Consider the following 23,475-nt stretch of genomic DNA (forward strand, 5'->3'; position numbering starts at 1 on the left):
GGCCCCTTCCCAGCTGGCTCTGCTGGGCATTGCTCCCTGACCACAGCATCACCCTGGCTGGGCATCGCAGCATGGCAGCATTAGCAGGTACCTGGTGAGCAGAGATCCCTCCAGACAGGAGGAAATGGAGGTTTTATTTATGGGCAGAGCTGTAATCCATCCCTTCTGCTGCGCCCCGACTCCAGGCTCGGTGCTTTGCTGGGGCTTTTTATATCCAGCCCACTTTGCTTCAGCTTTCCCTTAACCCTGATGGAGACACCAGCCCCGCTCCGTGGGTTGGGAATGCCAAGGATGGCAGTGTGAGGCGCCACGAAGGTCCTGGCGGCGCTCAGTCCGAGCCCATCCCTGCAGTGTGGGCATTGCTGGCCGCTTCGCTCAGCATCAGCATCCTCACCCGGCCCAAGCGGGATCGTGGCGTGGGGTCCCCCATGGGGACAGGGCATGCCATGGGGGGCAGGGGTGTGTGGGGGGCACCCAGGCCACCCGTGCCCCAGCTCCATGTCCTGCCTGCCAGACTTTGCCCCTGAAGTCAAGGTGAAAGGCATGATGCCGGGAGACGCCGGGGCCGCTGTGGCATGGCCAGGAGGAGAGTTTGCCCCCTGGGTGAAAGGCGAAGGCAGGGCGATATCGCAGGGCTTCTCCTGGGTCAAGCACCTTTCCACACAGCTCATTTCTTCATTAATGATTAACGGGGTGGCAGCAGGTGGGATGCCGTGCACCCACAGCCCACCCCTTCTTGCCGGGCCTGGCCAAGCTCTTACGGGTCCGACTTGATTAACCACATTACAAATGAATTCTACAGGGATGCAGGCGGCCGGTCCCCAGCTACATCCAGCCCTTGGCCCCAGCCCAGGGTACGTGCAGGGTGGTGGTACCCGAAGGATGCCGGGTGCCACGGGAGCACCTCCCAGCACAGCCACGGCCCTCGTGCCACGCACGAGACAAGGCTCCCCAGCCTCGTGCCACTCGCAGTAATTAAAGATCCCGCTGGGACTGTCGGCAAGAGGAGGGGATTGCCAACTCCAGCGGCTTGGCCATGGGCCAGGCATGGGGGAATTGCTTCCCATCCTCCCGCTGCAGCCCCGAATGGCATCGCCAAACACTGCAGCCACCGAGCTGGTGGCAGCAAGGCAGGGGCTTGGTCCCTGTCCCCAAGGGCAGCGTTCGGTGGTCCATTGGCCCGGGGACTTCCCCGTTGCCGCACCCTGTGGCTTAGAGGTCACTTGCTGGGGACACACACACAAGGACCCCAGTTGTGACCACAGCCGTAAACGCAGCCTGTGGCACACCATGGCCCTGCACCCGGGGTCCCGGTGCAGCCCCCCCGGGTGCTCCCCGGGCCAGCCAAGGGCTCCGGTCTCCAAAGCAGCGGGTGAGCTGGGGGCGGGGGGCACATCCAGCCACCTCCCCTGGACAAACCGCCCGCGGCACCGCATCGCCCTCCCCGCCCGCGGCCGAGCCCGGCTCTGCCACAGCCGGTGCCGGGTGCCCCCGGCCGCCCCCCGCTGCGGACAGCCCCGGTGCGGCGCAGCAGAGCCACCCCCCCGGCTCCCCCCGCTGCCCGGCGCGGCGGGGGCGGCCCGGTGCGGCGGGGCCGGGGCCGGGGCAGGACCCGGCGGGCGGCGAGCGGAAGGGGAGGAGGACGGGGAGGAGCATCCAGGGCGGCCACCGCGGCAGCGGCTGAACTTTGCTCTTTCGCGGGAGGCGGGGAGAGCCCTGGGGCTCGGCGGAGCGGGTCCCCGCCGGACCCGGACCGGCACCGGGCTGCATGCAGCGGCGGCGGCGGCGGGGCCCGTAGGGGCGAGGGCGGGCCGGGGCAGCGCCGCCGCCTCCTCCTCCTCCTCCTTCCCTGCCGGTGCCGCGGAGCGGAGAGCCACCGGGGGCGGGCAGCGGCGGCCCCCGCATGCGGCCGAGCCCCGGGGCGGCCGCCGCGCCCGGAGCCGCCCGCGCCCCGCGGGGGGATGCGCCGCGCCGCGCCCCCGCTCCCGCCGCCGCAAAGTTTCCGCGGAGCCCCCCCGTTAACGGGGGGGGGGGAGCCCTGGGAGAGAGAGCGGGGGGAGGACGGACAAAACCCCCCCTCAACCCCCTAAAAAAACATAAAAATCCCAAACCGGCCTCCACCCCCCAAAAAACTTGCTTAACTCGTTCCGGGAGGCGCCGGGCGCCGCGCACCGGGCCCCGCTCCATGCGGCGGCGGGGCCGGTGCTGAGCCCCGGGGCCGCGGAGCCATGGCCATGGTGGCCGGTGGCTGGGGCGAGCCCAACGGCGGCGGCGGCGGCGGGGAGGAGGCGGTGTCCCCGGCGGGCGGCGGCAGCGACGCGGAGCACGGCGAGGAGGAGCGGGCCGGGGCGCCGGTGGACTGCGTGGTGTGCGGGGACAAGTCCAGCGGGAAGCACTACGGGGTCTTCACCTGCGAGGGCTGCAAGAGCTTCTTCAAGCGCAGCATCCGCAGGAACCTCAGCTACACCTGCAGGTAGGGGCTGGGGGGACGCTGGGAGGAGGAGGGGGGGGGGCTTGGCCAGAGCCCCCCGAGGGGGCAGGAGCCTTGGCACGGGTGCAGGTCCTCAGGGTGAGCCCCCCGGTGTGGATCGCCGGGGGACCCCGGTGCAGGTCGTTGGCGTGGCTCTGCAGCGGCCCCCGTGCAGCTCGGCGCTGGCCCTGCTGGGGCTGCAGGCTGGCCCTGCTGCAGCACTGATGGGGCCCCGGTGCAGCACGGGGGTCTCCCAGTACAGCACAGGCATCTCCCAGTATGGCACGGGGGTCCCTCAGTGAAGCACAGGCATCTCCCAGTACAGCACTGGGGTCCCCCAGTGTAGCACAGGTATCTCCTAGTGCAGCACAGGCATGTCCCAGTATGGCACTGGGGTCCCCTAGTGCAGCACAGGGGTCCCCCAGTACAGCACAGGCATCTCCCGGTACAGTACGGGGGTTCCCCAGTGCAGCACAGGCATCTCCCAGCACAGCACTGGGGTCCCCTAGCGCAGCATGGGTGTCCCCCAGTGCAGCACAAGCATCTCCCAGCACAGCACAGGGGTCCCCCAGTGTAGCACAGGTATCTCCCAGTGCAGCACAGGCATGTCCCAGTATGGCACTGGGGTCCCCTAGTGCAGCACAGGGGTCCCCCAGTACAGCACAGGCATCTCCCGGTACAGTACAGGGGTTCCCCAGTGCAGCACAGGCATTTCCCAGCACAGCACTGGGGTCCCCTAGTGTAGCACAGGCATTTCCCAGTATGGCACGAGGGTCCCCCAGTGCAGCACAAGCATCTTCCACTGCAGCACAGGTCCTCCACTACAACACGGGGGTCCCTGCATGCTCTGCACCCCACATAAGCAGCCTCTCTGCCTGCGGCATCCCAAAGCCCCAGAGGGATGGATGCTCTGGCTGCCGCATCCCCTGGGCCGTGGGGCACAGCCGGTGTCCAGGTCCTCGTCATCACCCGGCTCTGCTCCGGCATTAATTGCCGTTCCAGGCTAATGCCTGAAAACGCGCCACGGTTGTGAGTCACTTCGGTCACGGCCGCTCACCCAGGGAAAGCACCAGTGCGGCAGCCGGTATAAATCTAACCGGAGGTGTCAACAGCCCGGCATGCTGCGGGCACTGCTCGGTGGGCTGCCTGGGAGAGGGGCTGCAGCTCCTGCTGGCCCTGTGCTCGGGTCGGCAGATCCAGGCCACCAGCGGGACCAGGATATGACCCCCCCGCAAAGTTTGGAGCTGCAAATAACTCTGGAGTTTCTCTTGGGCCCAAAATGAGCATCGGGCTGGCTGCCTCGGGGGACCCCTGGGGGGTGTAGGTGTGCGTACAGGGGCTTGCTCGCAGGGCTGGGTGCATGTGCCAGCACTTCCAGCAGCGTTTGCTAAACCAGTGAGGGTGGCACCTGGCTCCCAGCCGTGGGCACCCCACAGCTGGGCTGTGAGCGGGACACCCCATCTCCGCATCCCGCCTTCTCCCCATCCGACGGGGGCTGACTGCTTTGAGCATCGTCTGGTGGTGCTGAGGTGCTCGGGAAGGGAAAGGGCAGTGCTGCTTCTGCAGCGGGAACTGTCTCCGAGCTGCCTTGCTCTCGTTTGGGCGGCCTAGATTCGTCCTCCCCCGTGCGCAGCATCTCCTCTCTCGGCAGCTCCTGGCACCGGCACTGCCTGCTTCCAGCTGACGTCAGCCCAGCCGCTTGTGGCGGTGAAGCGGGGCCCTGGAGCTGCTGGCTTGGGGCAGGGGTCGGTGACTGGCCCCTCATGTCCTGCAGCATCCTCCCCATCACCTGCCGTGGGCGCAGCGCGTGTGGATGCAGCGTGTGCATCACCCCTGACCCTGCCTCAGTTTCCCCATCCCATCAGCAGGATCCCGTCGGCAGACCCAGCCGAGCGGCTGCTTGGGATTAATGATTTGAAGATGGGGAATACATACAGCTTTTGAGAAATTCCAGTTTCCTGGAACAAAGGAAAGGCCAAATCAGGGCTCCCTGGGAGAGGAACCGACTCTGCCCAGGCTGTGAGCACCCAGGATTTTTACCCTGCAGTTGTCACCGGTATCTGGGCACCTATTTCAAATGTTTTGGGTTTTTTTTTCCCCTCTTTGTGCTGGGAAGTGATTTGGTGCAATAGAAAAATGTTGGTTTTCCAAGTAGGGAGTAAAGTGTTGGAGGGGCAGGGAACAATGCTCCCCAGCAGCCCTGGCATCTGCTTTGTTCAAGGAGTCAAAAGCAGCATCAAGCCAAGATTGCTCTAATTTGAATATTAAAAGTGAGTTGGATTCAGTTTAGTTCTTGCACTAAATAATTACATGTTCTAATTACATAATTAGCACAGTATACGCCTTTTGTATTCTCACAGTTTCCCAGGTCGTTGCAGCCTATCAGTTGGGAAACTTGCTAGGAGCTGCTGGGAGCTGGGGGGTTTCCTGGTGCTGGGGGATGGTGCCCAGAGGCCACGGTGAGGGTCAGCCGGGCTCCTGCCGGGAGGTTCGGCTGTGGTGCCAGGAGCTTTGCCCCCGCCGAGGCGCAGGCAGCTGATGAAGATGTAATCTGACGTTTTGATTAGCTATCACTTCTCCACTGGAATAACTTTTTATCAGCAACACGTTTTAAAATGTGCTAAGCGCAGTGGTGATGTTCAGGGTGAATTAATTCCGGTTTGAGCACGGTGGGAATCCCTGCCTGTCTCGCCTCTGGAGTCGTGTAGGGATGAGGAGATTCATGTCAGGATTTCCAGGCAGAGCCGAGCTCTGCCCCGGCCCTGCCAGTGCTTTCCTGCCTGCTGCTTTATATGCTTTAATTTACCGCCGTTTAGCCGATAACCCCCCTCCCTCCCCATTTGCCGTGACAGCCTTTGGGTGGGACGTGCAAGCGCCGGTTTCACCCGTGCCCGCTGCATCCCTTGGCTGCGCGAGGACCCCCTGGGAATCGGGGGGGGGGGGGGGGGGGGGAGGGGGAGGGGGAGGTGCTGGCTGCTAATGATGCTGCTTGGGAGCATCCCCCTCAGCCTGTCCCAGCGTGTTGCTCCCAGTGATGCTGTGGGAGCAGAGGTAGGTGGCTGGCTTTGGTGGTGGCCGGTGCCCCGCCGCGTGGTGCAGGGCTTCCCAGTGCCCGCAGCTCCTTGCCCAGGGCAGGATGTGCATGCCAGGGGGTGGGCATCACCCTCTTGCAGGCTCCAAGGGCGCTCGAGGGGTAAAGCATCCTTTGGGCCGGTGCAGACCCCACGCTGGGGATGGGGGCATGTGTGCCAGAGCTGCTGGGTTTTGCTTTGCCATGTTTGCAGGGGTCGGTGGAGGCCAGACCGGAGCACGGAGGATGCGGGGCTGTGCCACCACTGTGGGGGATGCCTGGGTGCCCAAGGGGTCACAGCCTCAGCGCTGCAGGGGCAGCCTTGTAGGAAATAGTTGAAATTCCTCAAAATTCGTTGCAAGTTGGGCAGTGAGGCCAGGAGCTGCTCCACCACTTCCCTGCCTTGTGCCAGGACATGGGGCATTGTTCCCTGGCACCCATCCTGACATATCCCCCAGGATGGGACCACGGGGGCCTTGCCAGGATCGGACATCGCTGGCAGCACAAACCAGCAGCGCCAGCGGTAGGAAATCGCTGTTTCTATAGCATCCAAGTGCCTGCGTGCCAGGGGCTGGTGTGGCACGGCCACGGCCGGTGAGGAGGGGGCCATGCTCGGAGGTGAAGGGCTTTGCCCGAGGGTGGTGGGGAGATGGGTGGCAGAGCAGCTTGGTGGGGCTCAGGGACCCCCGGCAGCATTGCGTAACTCTTCCCCAGCACCTCATCTGCCCGATCCTGCCTGCAGGTCCAACCGTGATTGCCAGATTGACCAGCACCACCGCAACCAATGCCAGTACTGCCGCCTGAAGAAGTGTTTCCGCGTGGGGATGAGGAAGGAAGGTAATGCCAGTGCCACAGCGATGGTTCCTGAGGGGTCTAGGTGCTGCCAGTGCCTGCTCTGCTCCTGGTGCTGCCGGGTGCTCTCCCATCTCTCCAGGAACGCTGTTTAGCAGCAAAATGCCACATTTGCCCCCTTTTTTTTTTTTTTCTCTTTTTTTTTTCCCCCTTGAATTGCCCTTGGTGCCGGCAGCACAGGTGGTGTTTGTTTGGAAAAGCCAGAGGTTTTTGCTGATAAGGTGGCACACCTGGAGCCAGGACAGCCCTGGTGCCCCAGGCACGGTGGTGGTGAGCTGGGACCAGCTCCCACAGGGTCACCTGGCTGCTTTCTGCTCACTCCCCCTTGCCCAGGGGCGTAAACCCCAAATGTTTCCCAGACTGCTGCAAATGGCATGAAGGGTTTAACCCGAAATCTCCGATCCCTGTTACGGGATGCTGATGGAGGTGCTGGGGCTGCGCTGGGGCTTGGCGCGGGCTCTGCCGAGGTGCCGAGGCTGCTCGGCGGCAGGTGGCATTAATGTGAGGAGCAAGGAGGGAAGGATACTGGAAGCAGGACAGTAATTCCCTCCTTTCCAGAGGAGTCGAGATGGCATTATTGCCACTTAGCATGATTTAGAGCTCTCATTTAAGTGGCTCATGAACAGCCCATAAATTAATTACTAGGGACTGAGCAAATAGTGGGCGCTAATGGGAGAGGGGGGGAGCTGAAAAATGGCTCTCCCTGAATGCAATTAGGAGGGGGAGTGACCCGGGGTTAACGATGCTTCCAAGATGGACGTTTTATTTGCAAATAAATGATTGCTGCCATGCGATGACCTTGGGTAGCAATTGCCTTGCTCCACTGCAGGCGGCACAGGGGGCCGTGATGCCGGCAGGGCACCCGGTCTGGCACAGCACGGTCGTAGCCATGGGTCCTTGCAGAGGAGGCGGCGGCACGGATGCTGTCCCAGCCCAGCTGCTGGTTGGAGGCCATGGCCAAGCTGCAGCGCCGGCAGCCTGGGAGTTGCTGGTGAATCACTGGGATGCTAAATAGATTAGCGCAGCTCGTGCAGGCAGCTCGCCGGCGGGTGCAGTGTGTGGCACGCACCACCTCCCTCTCCCCAAGCGCCTGAAAGCTGCCCATTGTTCCGTGGGGTGGCAGGATCTGGCACTGCTGGGGATGCCGGGATGCAGGGTGGGTGGTGGGAGCATCCCCATCCTGCCTGGGGGTCCCTCTGCCCCCCGGGAGCAGGATGGGGGATGCGGCAGGATACAGAAGCAGGCAGACACCTCCTCTCCTTCCCCCCAGCTGTGCAGCGGGGCCGGATCCCCCCCACCCACTCCAGCACCAGCCCCAACGCCTTGCCCAGTGGGGAATACTTCAATGGGCAGCCGGTGTCGGAGCTCATCTCACAGCTGCTGCGGGCTGAGCCCTACCCTGCCGCCCGCTATGGCTCACAGTACGCACAGCAGGGCAGCGTCATGGGCATTGACAACATCTGCGAGCTGGCCGCCCGCCTCCTCTTCAGCACAGTGGAATGGGCCCGGAACATCCCCTTCTTCCCCGAGCTGCCTGTCTCCGACCAAGTGGCCCTGCTACGGCTCAGCTGGAGCGAGCTCTTCGTCCTCAATGCGGCGCAGTCAGCGCTGCCGTTGCACATGGCTCCACTACTGGCGGCTGCCGGCTTCCACGCCTCCCCCATGTCAGCCGACCGCGTTGTCTCCTTCATGGACCAGATCCGCATCTTTCAGGATCAGGTGGAGAAGCTCAACCGGCTCCAGGTAGACTCGGCCGAGTACAGCTGCCTGAAAGCCATTGCGCTCTTCACGCCCGGTAGGTTGGTGCCGTGAGCGGGCCTTGTCCCCATCCCCACCCCACAGAGCAATGAGCGCCCAGGGAGCCTCTGCCCCCCATTTCCCTGGGGGTTTGGGGTCCAGAGAGCATCAGGTGGCTCTTGGGGGCGGTGGCAGAGTCCCTGTGCCCTGGCGCTTCACCACCGTGGTGTGCAGCATCCCAGCTTGTCCATCTGGGTGCAGGGATGAGCTTCGTGGGGCAATGGGAATGAGACCTACAGGAACAAACCCCCTTGCTTGGGAGGGTCTTGGGGAGCCCCATCCTTCTGTCCATGCTCATCTCATTCCACAGAGGTGCCCAGTCCTGACTGGCGGGGACGAGCCTGCAGCAGCTCTTTGCAGGCAGAGCGGTCCAAGCCGTGCTCTTGCACCGTGCGGCTGCATCCCCTAATTTGGCAAGGGCAGGAATGCAACCGTGGCAGGCGGTTGAGGGAGGGGGGGGTCTTGCTGGGGGTACTGGGGGGCTCTGACCACTGACTCCTCTCCATTCCATCCCTCTGACAGATGCCTGTGGCCTCTCGGACCCGGCGCACGTGGAGAGCTTGCAGGAGAAGGCGCAGGTGGCGCTGACCGAGTACGTGCGCTCGCAGTACCCCTCGCAGCCCCAGCGCTTCGGCCGGCTCCTACTGCGACTGCCAGCTCTCCGCGCCGTGCCGGCCGCCCTCATCTCCCAGCTCTTCTTCATGAGGCTGGTGGGGAAGACGCCCATCGAAACACTAATCAGGGACATGCTGCTGTCTGGGAGCACCTTCAACTGGCCCTACGGGACAGGGCAGTAAGGGACGGAGCCTGTCCCCCACCCTGGGGACACCCAGCAGCCAGACCTGGATTCCCTCCAGCACCCTGAGATGGTACCGTCCCCGGGGAGCCCCGAACTGTGCTGGCCCCCACCCTGCAGCCGCCTTGTAGCTCGTCTGTCTGCCACAGTGGCAGGGGCTGCGCCCTCCAGAAGCAGTGGGGGCATGGCATTGTCCTCCTGAACCCCAAGGTACTGGCCGTGCCACCGCTGTCACACACCGAACTCTTCTGTACCTCTGTGAAGTGGAGCTCCTCGGACCCCCAGTCCCCCCTGGGAACCTCGGAGCATCCTGGGGGCTGGTCCTTCGCTCTGTCCCTGCATTGGAGCCAGGCTGGAGCCTGGGGAGGGGGGTGCCGTCCTCTGCTGCCCCCTCTGAATCTGAATTCCAGATGACAGGAGGCTGGGACAGGTGATGGGAGGCATGGGACCAGCCAGGCTGAAGCGTGGTGGAACCCCAGCTGTGCAGAGCCATCTTCTGCAGGGTCCAGTTGTGGGGACCCCTGGCTCTGTCCCCCTCCCTGTCCTGGCAATCATGGCAAAAGGGTCATTGTAAAGCCCCTTTGTCCCTGCCCAGGGGCTGCCCCTGCCCACCTGGGCCATATCCAGCTTCAAGGACTGAAGCACCAAGCTTGGAGCAGCCCTTTTTTGGGGACAGATCTTGTCCCCACCTGGTTCCAGTGCCCCCCTGCACTTTCCACTGAAGCATCTCCACTGCTGGGGCACGGGGAGGGGCTGGGGATGGCTGACAGGGGCCATGCACCATGCAGGATGCAAACCAAGGGGTCTTTTTTGGGTGCTGCACAGCACCCAGCCCTTCTCCCCAGGCTCATTCCTCACTGTCTTGCTTGGTGCTTTGCCCCCTCTCCAGGCCAGATCCAGCACCTACCACCATCCTCATGCTGGTGGGTGGTTGCCAGCATCCCCCTCCCCATGCTCACTATGTTCCTGTGCCTCATTATTTTTTGTAAGCCAGGTTTGGGGGAGAGATGCTGGAGGGGGCTGGGGAACAGAATCAGGCTGGAAAGAGGTGATGCTGGTGTGTGGGCTAAGCCGTGCCAGAGGAGGGGCCACACGAGGGGCAGAGCCACCCTGGAGGGACGAGGGATGCCCTGTGGCCTCTGATCCTGTGCCAGCGGTGCCGCCAGCCTGGGATCAGGTGCCCAAGGGTTGTCCCCTGGGCTCTGCTTCTCAGGGGTATCCACCGTGCAAACAGACGGAGGCAGGATTAGCCAGGGATTTGTCATTTAGATTGATTCACTGAAAATATAATCCTTGTTCAATGATACTAAACAAATTAACTGAAGTCAATAAAAGATGTTTCTTACAACGCCAGGGATCTGCTGTGAGCGGGAAAAGGGGCTTATCCTGTGGAGATGCTGAAGCCCAGGGTGATGAAAGGAGATGAAGCAGAGTGGGAGATACAGTCCCCCAAAATTTTACCTTTAGAAGGCATCTAAAATTGGAAAGTTTTTGAACAAGTTGGGGATTTGGGGGTGGTGGTTGTATGGGGTGCCACTCCAGGTCTTCAACACAGGGGTCCCATGGGAATAAATCCTGTTGCCCGCAGTCTTCTGGGGAAGAAGCGGATCAGCGGCATGGTGGGACACCGGAGCCAGCACAGAGGTTTGTACTTGGCCTTTGGGAGCAAAGCAGGGGGGCTTTGGGGGTCCCCCCCATCAGGATGGGGCTGGGAGTGGGGTGCTGTGTTTGCCCTGTGTGGCTGGGCAGCATCAGTGGTTGGACCCAGGCAGGTCTGGTGGATCCCAGTGTGGGGTCTAGGGAGGGTGGGGGCTGCCCTGGGGACCACAGCCGCTCCCCACAGCACATGCAGGGTAGGGGGCACAGGATCCGTGCAGCATCATGGGGATGTCAGCTCCACAGGGACTGGGAAGCACCACAGCCATGCCAGGGCCACCATGCAGGGGGACAACCCTGGGGACAGCCCCAGGTCCAGCCTGGGCCACCCACCCGCCGGAGGTACTGCTCCCAGCATGGCCCCTTTCACACCGGCACGAGTTTAAAATCAATAGATACAGTTTATTTATTACAAAAAAAAAAAAAAAATACACAGTTTCAGCCAGTTCCTTATAAAATACCTTCCCTGCCCAGGGCTGCTCCCCAAAGGGCAGCCCTGGGGGCTCAGGGGATGCAGGGCTCTGCCCCCCCAAGTGCCCGGCCGAGGGATGCTCTGCCCCATCCAGCCACGTTCTGGTACCCCAACCCCAGCAGAGGCAGTTGGGGGCTGCAGACCCTCCCCAAACATATTTACAGCAGCAGGAAGGGATCCATGGCCCCCAGTGCGCAGGCTGGGGACAGTGGGGGACAGGGGGGTTCCCTCCAGCAGCCTCCTCCCGCCCCTTGCCCTTGGCACTGACAGTGCGGAGTGGCTTTCAATGGTGGGCTCAGGTTTTTTAATACAAACAAACAAAGGTACAAAATGCACCAAAGTCTTTGGAAAGGGTGGGTGGGGAGCGGGGAGCCCCTCGTGCCCATCCCGCCGTGGTGGTCGGGGCAGCACAGGCTACCCCCGCACTTTGTCGTAGTCGCTCACCATCCGCTTGATGTGGAACAGTTTGTTGCGCAGGGTTTTGGTCTCCAGCTTCTTCGTCTGGTAGTTCGGGCTCTGAAAGGCAGCACAGGACCGGCCTCAGCTGCGGGGGCTGTGGGGAGGGCACTGCACTTTCCGACCTCCCCCCCAGCTGCATTGCACCAAGCCAGCCCTGCTTCAGATGGGAACCCAGACTCACCCGCTTCAGGTCCTTCAGCCTGTTGTACTCCTCGGCGACATCCTGCGAAGGAGATGGGCAGGAGCGGGGGTCACAACTAGCTGGCACCACGGCCTGGAGCCACAAGGGTGGGCACCCCACTGGGACAAGTCCCTGATACCCTGCAGCATCCCTGACACCCTGCAGCATCCATCCCAGGTGCTCCACAGCATCCATCCCTGATGCCCTGCAGCATCCCAGATGCCCCGCAGCACTCCGGTGATCCCATTGCATCCATCCCCAATGCCCCACAGCATCCCAGATCCTCACAAGCACCCATCCCCAATGCCCCGCAGCATCCCAGATCCTCACAAGCATCCATCCCCAAGGCCCCACAGCATCCCAGATCCCCACGGCATCCATCCCCAAGGCCCCACAGCATCCTGGTGACCCCACAGCATCCATCCCCAAGGCTCCACAGCATCCCATTTCCCCACAGCATCTGTCCCCAATGTGCCACAGCATCCCAGTGACCCCACAGCATCCATCCCCAAGGCCTCACATCATCTGGTGACGCCATGGCATCCCCACGGCTCCCAGAGCCCTAACCTGGTACTGGGGACTGTCCTCAGAGATGCTGTCAAGCTGTTTGCTGAGCTGGTTGAGGCGGTCATTGATGTTGTCCATCTCGGCACAGAGCTGCTTGTAGCGCTTCAGGTCCGTGTCGAACTCCTGCTTGTACTTCTGGCGGGTGCTGTCTGAGGTGATGGGGGGGTACAGGCTGTGGGAGAGGGGCAAGGTCAGGCCCCAGATGGCCAGTGATGGTGGGGAGCTCCCAGGGGTCCCCCCTCACCTGCCCCACTGGTCCTGGTCCCGCTCGTCACCAGACTCCACGGCTGTGGTGTAGTCTGTCTCATACTGCGACTCGTCCAGCTCAGGGTTGCGCCGGCGCCGGCGCCCACGGCGGGCAGGGGGCTTGGTGGGCTGCTCCCGCACCTTCTCCTCTGCCGGGCTGGGGCTGGCCGCCCGGTCCGGCTGGTCCCTGCATGGGACACAGGGGACATCAGCCAGCTCAGCACAGGGGGGGCAGATACCCAAGGTGTCGGTGTCGGCCCCCCCCAAGCCCTTCCAACTGCCCTGCCCGGCCACTCACCCCCGGCTGCTGTAGGTCCCGGAGGGGTAGTACCCGTTCTGGGGGGGGTAGCTGTAGGAGGGGGGGCTGTAGGGCGGCGCAGTGATGGGGCTCGTTGGCTTCTCCGAGTAGGCGAGCGTGGCTGTCTCGTCCTGCACACTGGCCCCATCTGCCACATTCTTCACCTGGAACAGGGAGAAGGGCTCAGCCACGTGCCTGGGCGGTGGGGACACTCGCCCCTCCTTGAGCAGGGCACAGACCATGGCAGCCGGCACACCAGGATGCGGGTCTCCATCCATGCGGCCAGAGAAACGCCCTCCCCACCCCTGGGGGCCTCTTGCCCGTGGTCCCAGCAGGGGGGTGAGCCCCGGCACAGCTGCAGTGGGGTGCCCCACACGGCTACGGGGGGCAAGGGATGGGGGACCCCTCACGGGTGGGCAGAGCAGCACTTGGGGAGGGGGGATGCTGCAAGACATGCCCCAAAGAAGGACCCACAGACCCCAGTGCCGCAGCAGGGGGGTCCCATTGGGAGACAAGCACAGATGGGGACACAGCTCGGGGTGGGGGTCCTGGCACCCAGCTCTGCACTCCCAGGGTGACACCCCCCCAGGCTTTGCCAGGGGCTGCATACTCACCCCATCCAGCCTCGCCCGCCCCCCCTGGACCCTCGCTGCTGCCCCAGCATAGCCAGGGCTCCTCAAGGAGGACATGGGGCATCCGTCTGTCCCTCCCCCCCCTTCCTTCCTGGCCTTTGTGGGTTGTTTGTGCGGAAGCCGGTCCCTGGCCCTGGGGACCTCAGCCCACGAAGCCACTTCCTCCAGCTCTTAACGAAGACATGGTTAACTGGGGGCTGCTCCCAGCCCCACTTCGCCGAAGAGGGCCACCAGCATGGGGACAGCCATGTCTCTGTGCCATGCCAGGACGCGGTGGCTCACGCGGTGGCTCACGCCCGCTCGAAGGTCACCCGTTTATCTCAGTCCCGACCATAAACAGGGACCGAGATGTCCCAGGAGGGTTTCACACCCCCCCACTGCTGCATCCCCACCCAGTGGCACCCAGCAGAGCAGAGACCCCCGAGGGGAAGGTGAAGGGCAGCCAGGGGTGCATGAGGTCCTGCCCCCACTCACCAGCCCGGCCCCCAGGAGGCCAGGAAATGCTTTGTAAGGGAGGGACTTTTAAAAATAAATAAACCAGAACAAAGGTATTTCTGCAAAATGAAAAATAAATATTAGACCTACAGGCAGAGCGAGGCATGGGGAGCAGAGCCCAGCTTTCTGGGGCTGGGGAGCAACTTGTGGTGCTCGACTCCAGGTTTGCCTTGAAAGTTTGGGATAAACGTGATGAACATCCTCACTCCCAGCCCCGGTGGGAAGCCCGGTGCCCGAGAACCCGGGGCTGCCCCGGTCTCACCGGGCTGGGGACAGGGATGCAGCCCCCTGCCCACACAATGGCCCATTGCCACCCATCACGGCAGCACCCCAAGAGCTGTGCTCTGGGGCAGGGGTGGATTTCAAAGGCTCCTTCCCATGGGATGATGCAGGCTTCCCGCACCCTCCCCAGGCACCGGCACCTGCAGAGACACCAGCTCAGGGAGCTGCAGGGCGAGGACAGGATGGGGCACGTCCTGGCGCACAGCGGGGCCAGGCTGGGACCGGCACCCTCCCCGGGACCACGCTGCAGCAGGGGGCTCCCCAGCACCCCCCACCCAAGGGACACCGGTGCATCTGAAGCCCAGTCAGTGCTGGTTTGGTGGCTGCAAAGCCCCCAGCCTCCTCCACAGCAGCGAGGTGGCACAGCCCCGTGAAGTCCGGTTAATCATTGCCGAGACTGAAACCAAACCGTGTCAACGGGCAGCGTCTCATGGCCGGCGTCCCTGCGCATGGGGGTGAGCAACAGGGAAGGGACCCAGAGCCCTGGGTGCTGTGCTCCTGGCACCCAGCCCATCAGCTCCCACCCTGTTTGTCTTTCAGGGAGTTTGAGACCAGCTCGCCCAGCCCGGCAACCCGTGCAAAGCCTCGCTGTGCCAGGGAACGGTGCCGACTGGGAAAAAACACAGTGCCGAAACGGGGTGACAGGGAGGGACCCGGTGAGCACTGGGCACAGCATCGCACCGGTGGTGATAATGCCGCAACCCAGGAGCTGCCTGCTGCGGCGTGCAAACACACCGGGACCAGGCACCCGTATGGCACAAGCCAGGCACAAAGAGGCTCCTGGCACAAAGCCCTGGGGCCAGGCTGGTAGAGGGGAATGGCATGGCTCGGCACAGCCCCGGTGCCAGGGGGAGCCCCGGGGTCCCCACGCAGCCCCTGTGCTCACCCCGGTACATCCCAACCCCGCACTGCCTCGGGCGCAGCCAGCCCCGCTGATAGAGGGTAGGCGGGGAGGATGCTCAGGGGAAGGGGGGCTGGGGGGGAGACACAGACCCCCCGCAGCCCCGGGTACCCACCAGCACCCCCAGCTCATGCTCAGACTCACCCACTCCTCCACGTTCGGACCCTCCTGGACCACCGGCACCTTGTCCCAGTAAATATTTGGTTTCCCATACTTCCAGATCTTGCTCCGTGTCTTGTGAGCGAAGAAGCAGATGAGGCAGAGCAGAATGACGATGAGGAACCCGCAGACGATGGCCACGGCCTGGAGGGGCAGAGGGAGGGTGCTCTCAGGGTGGGGGTCCTTGCAGGGCTGTGAAGACCCCTTCCCAGGGGTCCAGGTACCCTGCACCTCCCCGAGCTGAGTGGGAATTGCTCCCCTCATCCCAAAATCCTCCCTATGTCAGACCCCCACACGGTGGGATGGAGCCCAGCAGAGGTCTGAGAGTTTTGGGGGCCAGCTCAAGCAACGGCGAGGGGGGGCTGATTTTCCCATGGGGAGACGAAAGGTTTGGGGCCTGGGGAGCAGCCGGGAGCTGGCACCCTCCAGCACCTTGGCACAGCACCCCGAGCCCGCTGCTGGCTCGGCCACAGGCCAGCTTCCACCCCACGCAGCTGTGTCCCTGCCCCGATGGTTTCCCATGAGCTGGATCCCTGCAGCCATGCTGGAATGGGGCAGGTGAGGACGGATTAGGCCATGCTTGGCCTCTGCATGGAGCAGGAGCAGCGCAGGTGTGCGGCTCCCCCTGCTCAGGGTGCAGGAATGTGGCACGGCCAGCCTGACCGGCTGGGAACCGGCAGCACCAGTCCCAGCCCATGTGCCACGCAGGATCCCCGCTGGCCCCAGCCGAAACCAGGGCTGGTGAACTTTGTTTTGAGGGCTCTGGCTGCCCCACTGACCCGCTGGGCTCCCCAGCCAGGCTGGCAGCACCATGGGTTCTGGCAGAGAGCTGGCACCCAGCTGGCAACCTGACCCCGCACCCATCCTGGCACTCACAGCCCACCCTGCCCCAACCTTGTTCAAATACTTTTATGACCGGGGAGACCAAAGTACCAGATACCGGGTCTGCACCGGGACAACAGACCATCCCCTCCCTGAAACTCCACAGCGCTGGCAGCCAGCTTGCCCCAGTTCCTCCTGCTGCCCCAGCAAACAGCTGGGCTGAGATTCAGCTGGGATCCAGCCACCCCCTGCCACCCCACAGCAATCAGAACCACCAAAACCATTAAAGATGGAGGGAAAACCCCAGGGACGTGGCACTGCGCACCCATCCCGAGGGCAGGACACATGCTGCCCTTGCTCAGCATCACGTTTGAAGCAGGGCAAAAGGTTTGTGTTGCCAGTTTGGGTCAAAGAGGGGGTGTCTGTCCAGAGCTGGGGGTGCACACTCACCTCCTGGGGGTCCACGGTGCAGTAGTGGTAGAGGTACTGGTTCAGGTAGGTGCTGCCGCTGTAGACCTGGCTGCACATGGTCAGCAAGGGGTTGTAGTAGTAGCTGCCGGTCATCTGCGCCTGGGGATTGACGCCCACGATGTAGACGATGGAAGCGATGAGCATGACGATGGCCAGCACGGCGCAGACCACGATGACCACCAGGTAGAAGCGCCGGGAGCGGGAGCTGCTCGATTTGGTGATGCTGGCAACGAAGAGCCCCAGCTGGGCCAGGAAGCAGAGCACAGCCATGGCGATCATGAAGCCGTTGGCCGCCCGCGGGTTGGTGACCCCACCATAGTAGCCCCCGTAACCGTAGCCATAGTTCAACCCACTGCCATAGTAGCCAGAACCGTAGAAGCCCCCCAGCCCGTTGCCGTAAGCCCCCCCAAAGCCATAGCCATACTCCCAGGCCAGGGTGGAGGCCACGCAGGCGAAGATGGCGATGCAGAGCAGGATGACCATGGCCTCCAGGATCCTCACCACGCCGGGTGGCGAGGTCCACTTGTAGAAGTGCTGCGGCACGTCCTCAATGTAATAAGAGCCCGGTGGGGGCGAGCGGGCACCATAGTCGTAGCCATAATCACCCGTGGGTGGACCGTAGCCTGTGGGGGGGGCCATAGCCCATGGGGGGGCCATCGTAGGACTTCTTGCTGAACATGGTGGCGGTGGCGGAGAGCCTGGTGGGGAGAGGGATGGAGCTGTCAGAGCTGGTTGCGCACCAGGAGGTGCCAGCACCGGCGCTGCGGCTCTGCGAGATGCAGCTCCCGGGTTTCTACATCTCCGCACGCCTGGCGGGGACTTTGGTCCCCTGTCCCCAGCCCAATGACACCGTCAACAACCACCTGCCCGTGCCACCAGAGCCACCGCTGCTGATGGGGAAACTGAGGCACAGGGAGGAGAAGTGAGTCACGGCGCATCTGCCAGGGCGCACCCCAGCCCTGCCCCACGCATGAGACCCGGCCACACCGGCCCCCAGCTCCCCCCGGGCCCACCCAACCACCAGGCATCACCTGAATGAATTGGATTGTTTAAATTCTAATTAAAACTGAAAAGCTCTTACCCAAGGCTGGCGCTAACCCTGAAGGCTTCTCCGTAAGCAGATCTGGCTGGATTTAAAAAAAAAAATTAAAAAAAAATACAGGACCCATTAGCAACAACGCAGTGAAAAGTACCAAATCAGTTTTAAAAAACTGGGTTTTTTTCAAAGTTGATGTAGGGCCGGCCCCGTGCAGAGACCCCCCCTGGCCCAAAGACCCCCGCTGCGGCACAGGGAGCAGAGCAAGGGAAACCTGAACCCTGTGGGAAACCCAACCCAGGCACCTGCTCCGGCAGTGCCAGGGCTCAGCATGCAGGATCAGGCCCCTGGGCTGGGGGCGTGGGGGGTGGCAGCCCTTGACACCCAGCAAGTGTGGGCAGCGGGGGTCTGGGGTGCAGCTGTGGTCCCAGAGGTGCCCCGGGGGGTCCCCCTGGGTGCCCAAACCAACACACACACACTTCAGGGGATCCCACCCCCCATAAACCCCCAAACCCACCCGCCCCAGTCGGATTAAGTCCCGGGGCCGCGGCCTGACCCCCCCGTCCCACCGGGGACCCCCACGCATGCTGCCACCGGGGCACGGCAGCAGCAGGGACGGGCTCCCGGAGCGATAACCCCAGGGCACCCCGAGGAGGACACGGGGCCGGGGGCTTCGGGGGTCCTTCCCGCGCTGCGGGGGCACCGGGCGGGCAGAGCGACCCCGGCCCCGCTCCCCCCCGCCTCCCGCCTTCCACCCGCCGGGGCTGCGGCGCCGGGAGCCCCGGTGCACTGAGGAGCCCGGTACCGGCGGGGGAACTCGGTGGGACCACGTGTGCCGACCCTTGTACCGGGAGGGACCCCAGTGGGGAACCCGATGCCGGTGGGGGAGCTCGGTGGGGAGCCCGGTGCCGACCCCGGTGCTGGTGGGGAGCCTAGTGCCGGTACCGGTAGGGGAGCTCGGTGGGGAGCCCGGTGCCGACCCCGGTGCTGGTGGGCAGCCTGGTGCCGGTACCGGTAGGGGAGCTCGGTGAGGAGCCCGGTGCCGACCCCGGTGCTGGTGGGGAGCCTAGTGCCGGTACCGGTAGGGACCCCGGTGGGGAGCCTGGTGCCGTAGGGAGCTCGGTGCTAGTAGGGAGCCTGGTGGGACCCCCGGTGCCGGTAGGAAGCCCAGTGCCGGTGGGGAGCCCGGTACCGATGGGGAGCTCGGTGCCGGTAGGAAGCCCAGTGCCGGTGGGGAGCCCGGTACCGATGGGGAGCTCGGTGCCGGTGGGGAGCCCGGCGCCGGTGGGACCCCAGTGCGCGCAGGGGCGGCGGGGCAGGACGGGCCCCCCGGTGCCCCCTCCGGTACCGCTCGCCTGCTCTCCCCCCGGTGCCGGTGCCGGGGGTCCCGCCTGCCGCGGAGCCACTCACCTGCCCGCGCCTCCGCCTCTTTGTTCACCTTAAAATGGCAGCCGGGACCGGCGGCGCGGCGGCGGCGGCGCTGCTGGAGACCGGCCCCGGTTTCCGCCTCCGGGGAGGGGAGGGGAGGGGAGGGGTGGGATGGGGAGGGGGGAGCCCCGGGGGCCGCTTCCAGAGCCGCACCCCCGGCCCGGCGCCCCGGTGAGATAAGGAGGGGTCCGAAACGGGGCGAGGGGCACCCCCGGCTGGGACCCCGCAGGGCTTTGGGGGCGGGGGTCTGCTCACCCCCTCCCATCCCCGCTTTGTTTTCTTGGGGGCGGGAGGGTCCCATGGGTGCTCGGGTGGGGCGCGTTTGCCGGCAGCCAGCTGCTGTGGGTGCCCCAGGATGCCCATTAAGACATCCCCACCACCCCCCCAAAAAGAAGAAAGAAAAGAAATTATTACAATGTTTTACTTACACCGATTCTGGCCACTACTGCAGCTGCACCTGCTGCCCCGGGGTGGGGGGGTCCCTAGTTCACAGGAGGTGAGGGGCACAGCCAGGGCCTGGCCCCCCCGTGGGAACAGGGAGCATGCCCCCCCAGAGCCCCCCAACCTCCCTGGGGAGCCCGGGGTCACAAGGGTCCCTGGGGCACCCAGAGGACCCCAAAACCAGCAGCGCGAGGAGCCTAGGGCTTTGCTCTCCACGCCCGAGTGGGTGCAATGGCTGGGTGGGCGCTGGGTGCACCTTGCAGCACTGCCACCCCCTCCCCACCCCTGGGGTCCCCCCCGGGGTGCCCCCCCCCCGGGGTCACCGTCCCATGGCGTCGGTGCCAGCTGGTGCGCAGGCTCAGAAGAAGACGGCGTCGTGGCGGGCGTCACGATCGTACTCCTGGATCCGCGCCTTGATGTGCGTCAGCTTCTGCTTCAGGTATTCGCAGCGCTGCTGCTTTTCCAGGAAGGCTGAATCCTGCTGGTCGGATGGTGCTCAGCCAGGAGGAAACCTGCCATGGCACTGGGGTCCTGTGGTGCCCTCCCTGGGGACCCCCCCCCCCCCCCCCCAAGCACTGGGGAAGAGGGAGAGGTGCGATGGGGAGACCATGGGCTTGCAGCCTCCCCAGCATGGGGAGCAGATGCTGAGCACTTCCCCTGCTCACCCTCCTCTTCCTCACGCAGGTGTGGGCCACCCCACTGCTGTCCTGCGGGGTGGAAAGACACGTCCTGGAGCCCTGGGGAGGGGGGTCAGCCCGGCCCTAATGAGGCAGCCAGAGCTGATGAGCCTGGGGGGACTCAGGGTGGGCAGCCAGCCTTCCCCCAGTGCCGCCACCAAAACCTCACCCAGGGCGTAGCCACGAAATGCCGCCACTCATCAATTTTCCAGCAGCTGCCAGGTGCGTTGGAGCATCACTCATACCACCTGGGTGTCCACGTCCCCCCACCCACTGCAGACCCCCCAGCCCCAGCCCCAGGCCCAGCAGAGACCGGCCAACTCATCGCACCCAACGCTGCCCACAAGACACATGGTGCCCACAGCCGGCACCCACCGAGGGACCCACCGTCGTGCTCGTGGTGCGCGGCTGGGCCATCGCCGCCTCTGGCCCCCCGAGCTGCCAGCGCGCGGTGCGGACCTCCCCGAGCAGCTCCGTGTACTCTGCCCGCTGGTCCTGGAAGACGCCCTTGTAGCCCTCCCGCTGCCGGGGGCTCCGGATCGCCGGGTACTTTCTGTGCCACCACGAAGCCACAAGGCTCAGAGTGTGGGAGGGGGAGCCCAGGCGCTGCCTGCACACGCTGGCAGGCAGGACTCCCTCGGGTGGCTGTCACAGGTCCCTGGGGCTCCAGGACACCCTGTCCCGTGGCTGTCCCCATCCCCACAGGAGGCACTTACACCACGTAGTCTGGGACAGCACGTGGCCGGGGTGCCAGCCCTGGGGGAACAGACATGAGCCCCAGCTTCTCCCGCTTCTCAGCAGGGCGGACCCTCGCCAGGGGTCTCCCTGGTGGCACCACTTCATCCTCGAAGGTGACATGCCTGGCTCGGGCTGGCAGAGGCTTCAGGACACAAGGGAGGGGTGTGAGGCTGCATGGCCACCATACCAGAGGGCACGGGGGACACACCACTGAGGCTGTCCTCACTCCCGGTGACAATGGGACCCCTGGGGACCTCCCAGTGCTTCCAGGCCACCTCATGCCTCCACATCTGGAGAAACAGCTGGCTGCCGGCCAGGCAGAGCAGTGCTGTGAGGAAGATGAAGATGAGAGTGGCTGCCAGCACCCTGGCCAGGTGGGAGCTGCTGGCAAGGAGGGGGCCGTGGCACAGCCCCCCAGGGTGACAGCACTGACATATGCCACTGCCAGGTAGAGGAGACACATGAGCCCGTTGAGATCTGGTGGGGCTGGGGGTGGGCAGGAGGATGCTGTGGTCACCAGTAGTGGCCCCCAGCCCCACAGGGATGGCAGTGAGCAGCCAGGTCAGGGTGGCTGCCCCCAGCCCCTCCAGGCCCCCAGTAGCCCCAACCAGGACTTCATGGAGAAGAAGTGGTGCCAAACCTTCAGCCCAGCCTGCAGCACCCCTGCACCCAGCTCCATACCCAGCAGCCCCGGCTCCCCGGTGGGGTGCGTGGGCTTGGCCATCGGCTCCCAGCGCCTTTGGGGTGATGGGAGTCCCCTGGGTCCATCCGGTGGCTGCTTCGCTTCCCCGCCTCTGGGCTGAGCCCCACTGGAGGAGAAGCCCCGAGATGAGAAGGGCTGGGAGCAAACCCCACGGCGAGCTGACATGGGTCACCAGCCCTTTTCACGTGCCTCAGTTTCCCCCACGGGGCACACTTGCCTGGCCCTGAGCCACCTCCCCTCCCCACAGCTCGCTTGGGGTTTACAAGCAGCATCTGACACTGGGACCCAGCGGTGAGCTCCAACCGTGCCCAGGGGATGTCACCTCCTGTGAGCTCTCCCCGGTGCGCAAACCAGGGCTGCCACCCCATCCCAGTCCCCCACAGCCGGGGCTGGAAATGCCTGTGGGTGAGTGGGAAAGCACCCGCCAGTGCTCCCAGCACCCAAGCTGGGCAGGAGCAGGGACCCACTAGAGCCTCCAGGCAGGAGGAGGGGAAGGGTCCCCACTGCATTGTTGCCGGCCGATTCCCGCTTGCCCCCCCGCCTCCCAAGGACCCCATGGTTGCTGCTGGGCTCCTGTCCAGCAGCCCAGTCCCACTGTGTCACCCCCCTGGCTCCACATCCCCACCCCCCCAATCCCTACCCCAGGACAGCATCTGGCGCCCCAAGCCCCCCCTCCCCCACTGTTACCTGCCCGTCTCATGGTGGGACGTGGGCCTGGGGCTCCCCGCAATGTCCCTCGGCCACTGCGACGTCCCTTGGCCACCACCCGCCAGCGACAGGCACCAGCGGTTAAACATTAACAGCAATGTGCCACCCCGAAGCGTGGCCACGGGGCCCTGTGTGGGCAGGGGCCAGATCCTGCCCACCCTCCTCCAGCCTTCCCGGTGCCCACCGAGGGCCTCATCCTGCACCCACCTTCTGCTGAGTCCCAGCATCAGGCCCCCGATTTGGCTTCACAGTGGGCTGGGCAGCACCGACACCCTGCGGCTGTGCACGGGGAGCCTGGGTACCCCAGCATGGCCAGGGATGCTCTGAGCCCAGCCCCATCACCCCCGCCCCCAAGCCACTGCAGGGACCCCCCCCCCACCTGCCCCCAGTGCCAGCAAGTGGGGGGCTGCAAGCTCCCAGTGCACCCCCGGGGTGGGGCTGGAGCCCTCATGCCAGCCCCATCCCCCTCCTGCAGTGTTTCCAGGATGGGGGGAGCTTCCGTCGCAGCCAGGGAAGCTGCAGAGCTCCCCCCACTTCCAAGCCCCCCCCCCCCATGCCCCCCCTCCCACCGGGCAGGGGTCCCGCTGCCGCGAGCAGAGAGTGAAGCATCCAGTTCAGCCTCCTTTAATACGCGCCTCAGCCCCCCGCTCCCGGGGCCCCCCCACCGAGGGTCCTGGCTGGGGAGCACGACTGGCCCCCGGGGGGGTCTGGGGGTCCCAGCAGAGGGTCTTTGCCCACCCCGCTGGCAGGGGGCTGGGCTGAATATTGCATCCAGGAATCTCACAGCACTTTACAATGGTCGGTATCATTGTGTGTCCCCCCCCCCCGCTCCCCCCCCCCCCCCCCATTTTACAGATGGGGGAAACTGAGGCACAGAGAGGTGACATGACTTGGCCAAGGTCACTTCGTGGCAGAGCCAGGAACAGAGCCCCCTGACCCCCCAAAATCCTCAACCCCCGGGGCTCAGCCCTGCTCTCAACCACGGGGGTCTGCCCCCTCCTCCGCGCCTTCCAGGCAAGACCCCAGGTGTCCCCCCACCCTGTCCCTAACCTCCGCCCCCACACACCCGGGGGGGAAGCCCCCAAAAACCCCCCTCCCAATGCTCAGGGCTCTTGGCT

General features: G+C 64.6%; 3 protein-coding genes across 5 annotated transcripts; 1 reads left to right on the forward strand and 2 right to left on the reverse strand.

Annotated features, from left to right (window-relative positions):
* Positions 1–1,649: 1,649 nt before the first annotated feature.
* NR2F6 (nuclear receptor subfamily 2 group F member 6) lies at positions 1,650–10,333 on the forward strand. Its single transcript, XM_055804832.1, has 4 exons — positions 1,650–2,473; positions 6,283–6,377; positions 7,663–8,187; positions 8,712–10,333. The coding sequence occupies exons 1-4, from the start codon at positions 2,229–2,231 to the stop codon at positions 8,984–8,986; spliced, it is 1,140 nt and encodes a 379-aa protein (XP_055660807.1). The 5' UTR covers positions 1,650–2,228; the 3' UTR covers positions 8,987–10,333.
* Positions 10,334–11,022: 689 nt separating this feature from the next.
* OCLN (occludin) lies at positions 11,023–17,319 on the reverse strand. Its single transcript, XM_005244144.4, is given in 8 exon segments — positions 11,023–11,629; positions 11,754–11,795; positions 12,321–12,492; positions 12,565–12,753; positions 12,865–13,028; positions 15,319–15,477; positions 16,606–17,259; positions 17,261–17,319. Coding segments are annotated over 8 exon segments (1,527 nt in total). The 5' UTR covers positions 17,306–17,319; the 3' UTR covers positions 11,023–11,527.
* Positions 17,320–19,493: 2,174 nt separating this feature from the next.
* OCEL1 (occludin/ELL domain containing 1) lies at positions 19,494–22,420 on the reverse strand. 3 transcript variants are annotated; one of them, XM_027796407.2, is made up of 6 exons: positions 22,337–22,420; positions 21,628–21,755; positions 20,925–21,088; positions 20,596–20,761; positions 20,197–20,292; positions 19,494–20,009 (listed from the first exon to the last, which is right to left on the reverse strand). In XM_027796407.2, the coding sequence occupies exons 1-6, from the start codon at positions 22,347–22,349 to the stop codon at positions 19,890–19,892; spliced, it is 687 nt and encodes a 228-aa protein (XP_027652208.2). In that variant the 5' UTR covers positions 22,350–22,420; the 3' UTR covers positions 19,494–19,889. The 3 variants fall into 3 exon arrangements, with proteins under 3 accessions (XP_027652208.2, XP_027652205.2, XP_027652207.1); XM_027796404.2 differs by having other exon boundaries at positions 20,925–21,274; XM_027796406.2 differs by lacking the exon at positions 20,197–20,292 and having other exon boundaries at positions 20,925–21,274.
* Positions 22,421–23,475: the final 1,055 nt, after the last annotated feature.

Source organism: Falco peregrinus, chromosome 5 (genome assembly GCF_023634155.1).
Source record: "Falco peregrinus isolate bFalPer1 chromosome 5, bFalPer1.pri, whole genome shotgun sequence".
Lineage (NCBI taxonomy): Eukaryota > Metazoa > Chordata > Aves > Falconiformes > Falconidae > Falco > Falco peregrinus.

Bases quoted from the DNA above. Each gene is read 5' to 3' on its own strand.
- NR2F6 (XM_055804832.1), top strand. From the start codon at position 2,229: ATGGCCATGGTGGCCGGTGGCTGGGGCGAGCCCAACGGCGGCGGCGGC. The intron at 2,474-6,282 runs GTAGGGGCTGGG...TCCTGCCTGCAG, and splicing joins AACCTCAGCTACACCTGCAG to GTCCAACCGTGATTGCCAGA. The intron at 6,378-7,662 runs GTAATGCCAGTG...CCTTCCCCCCAG, and splicing joins CGTGGGGATGAGGAAGGAAG to CTGTGCAGCGGGGCCGGATC.
- OCEL1 (XM_027796404.2), bottom strand. The intron at 21,275-21,627 runs GTATGGAGCTGG...TCTTCCTCACAG, and splicing joins CGGGGAGCCGGGGCTGCTGG to CACTGCTCTGCCTGGCCGGC. The intron at 20,762-20,924 runs GTAAGTGCCTCC...GTGGTGGCACAG, and splicing joins GCTGTCCCAGACTACGTGGT to AAAGTACCCGGCGATCCGGA.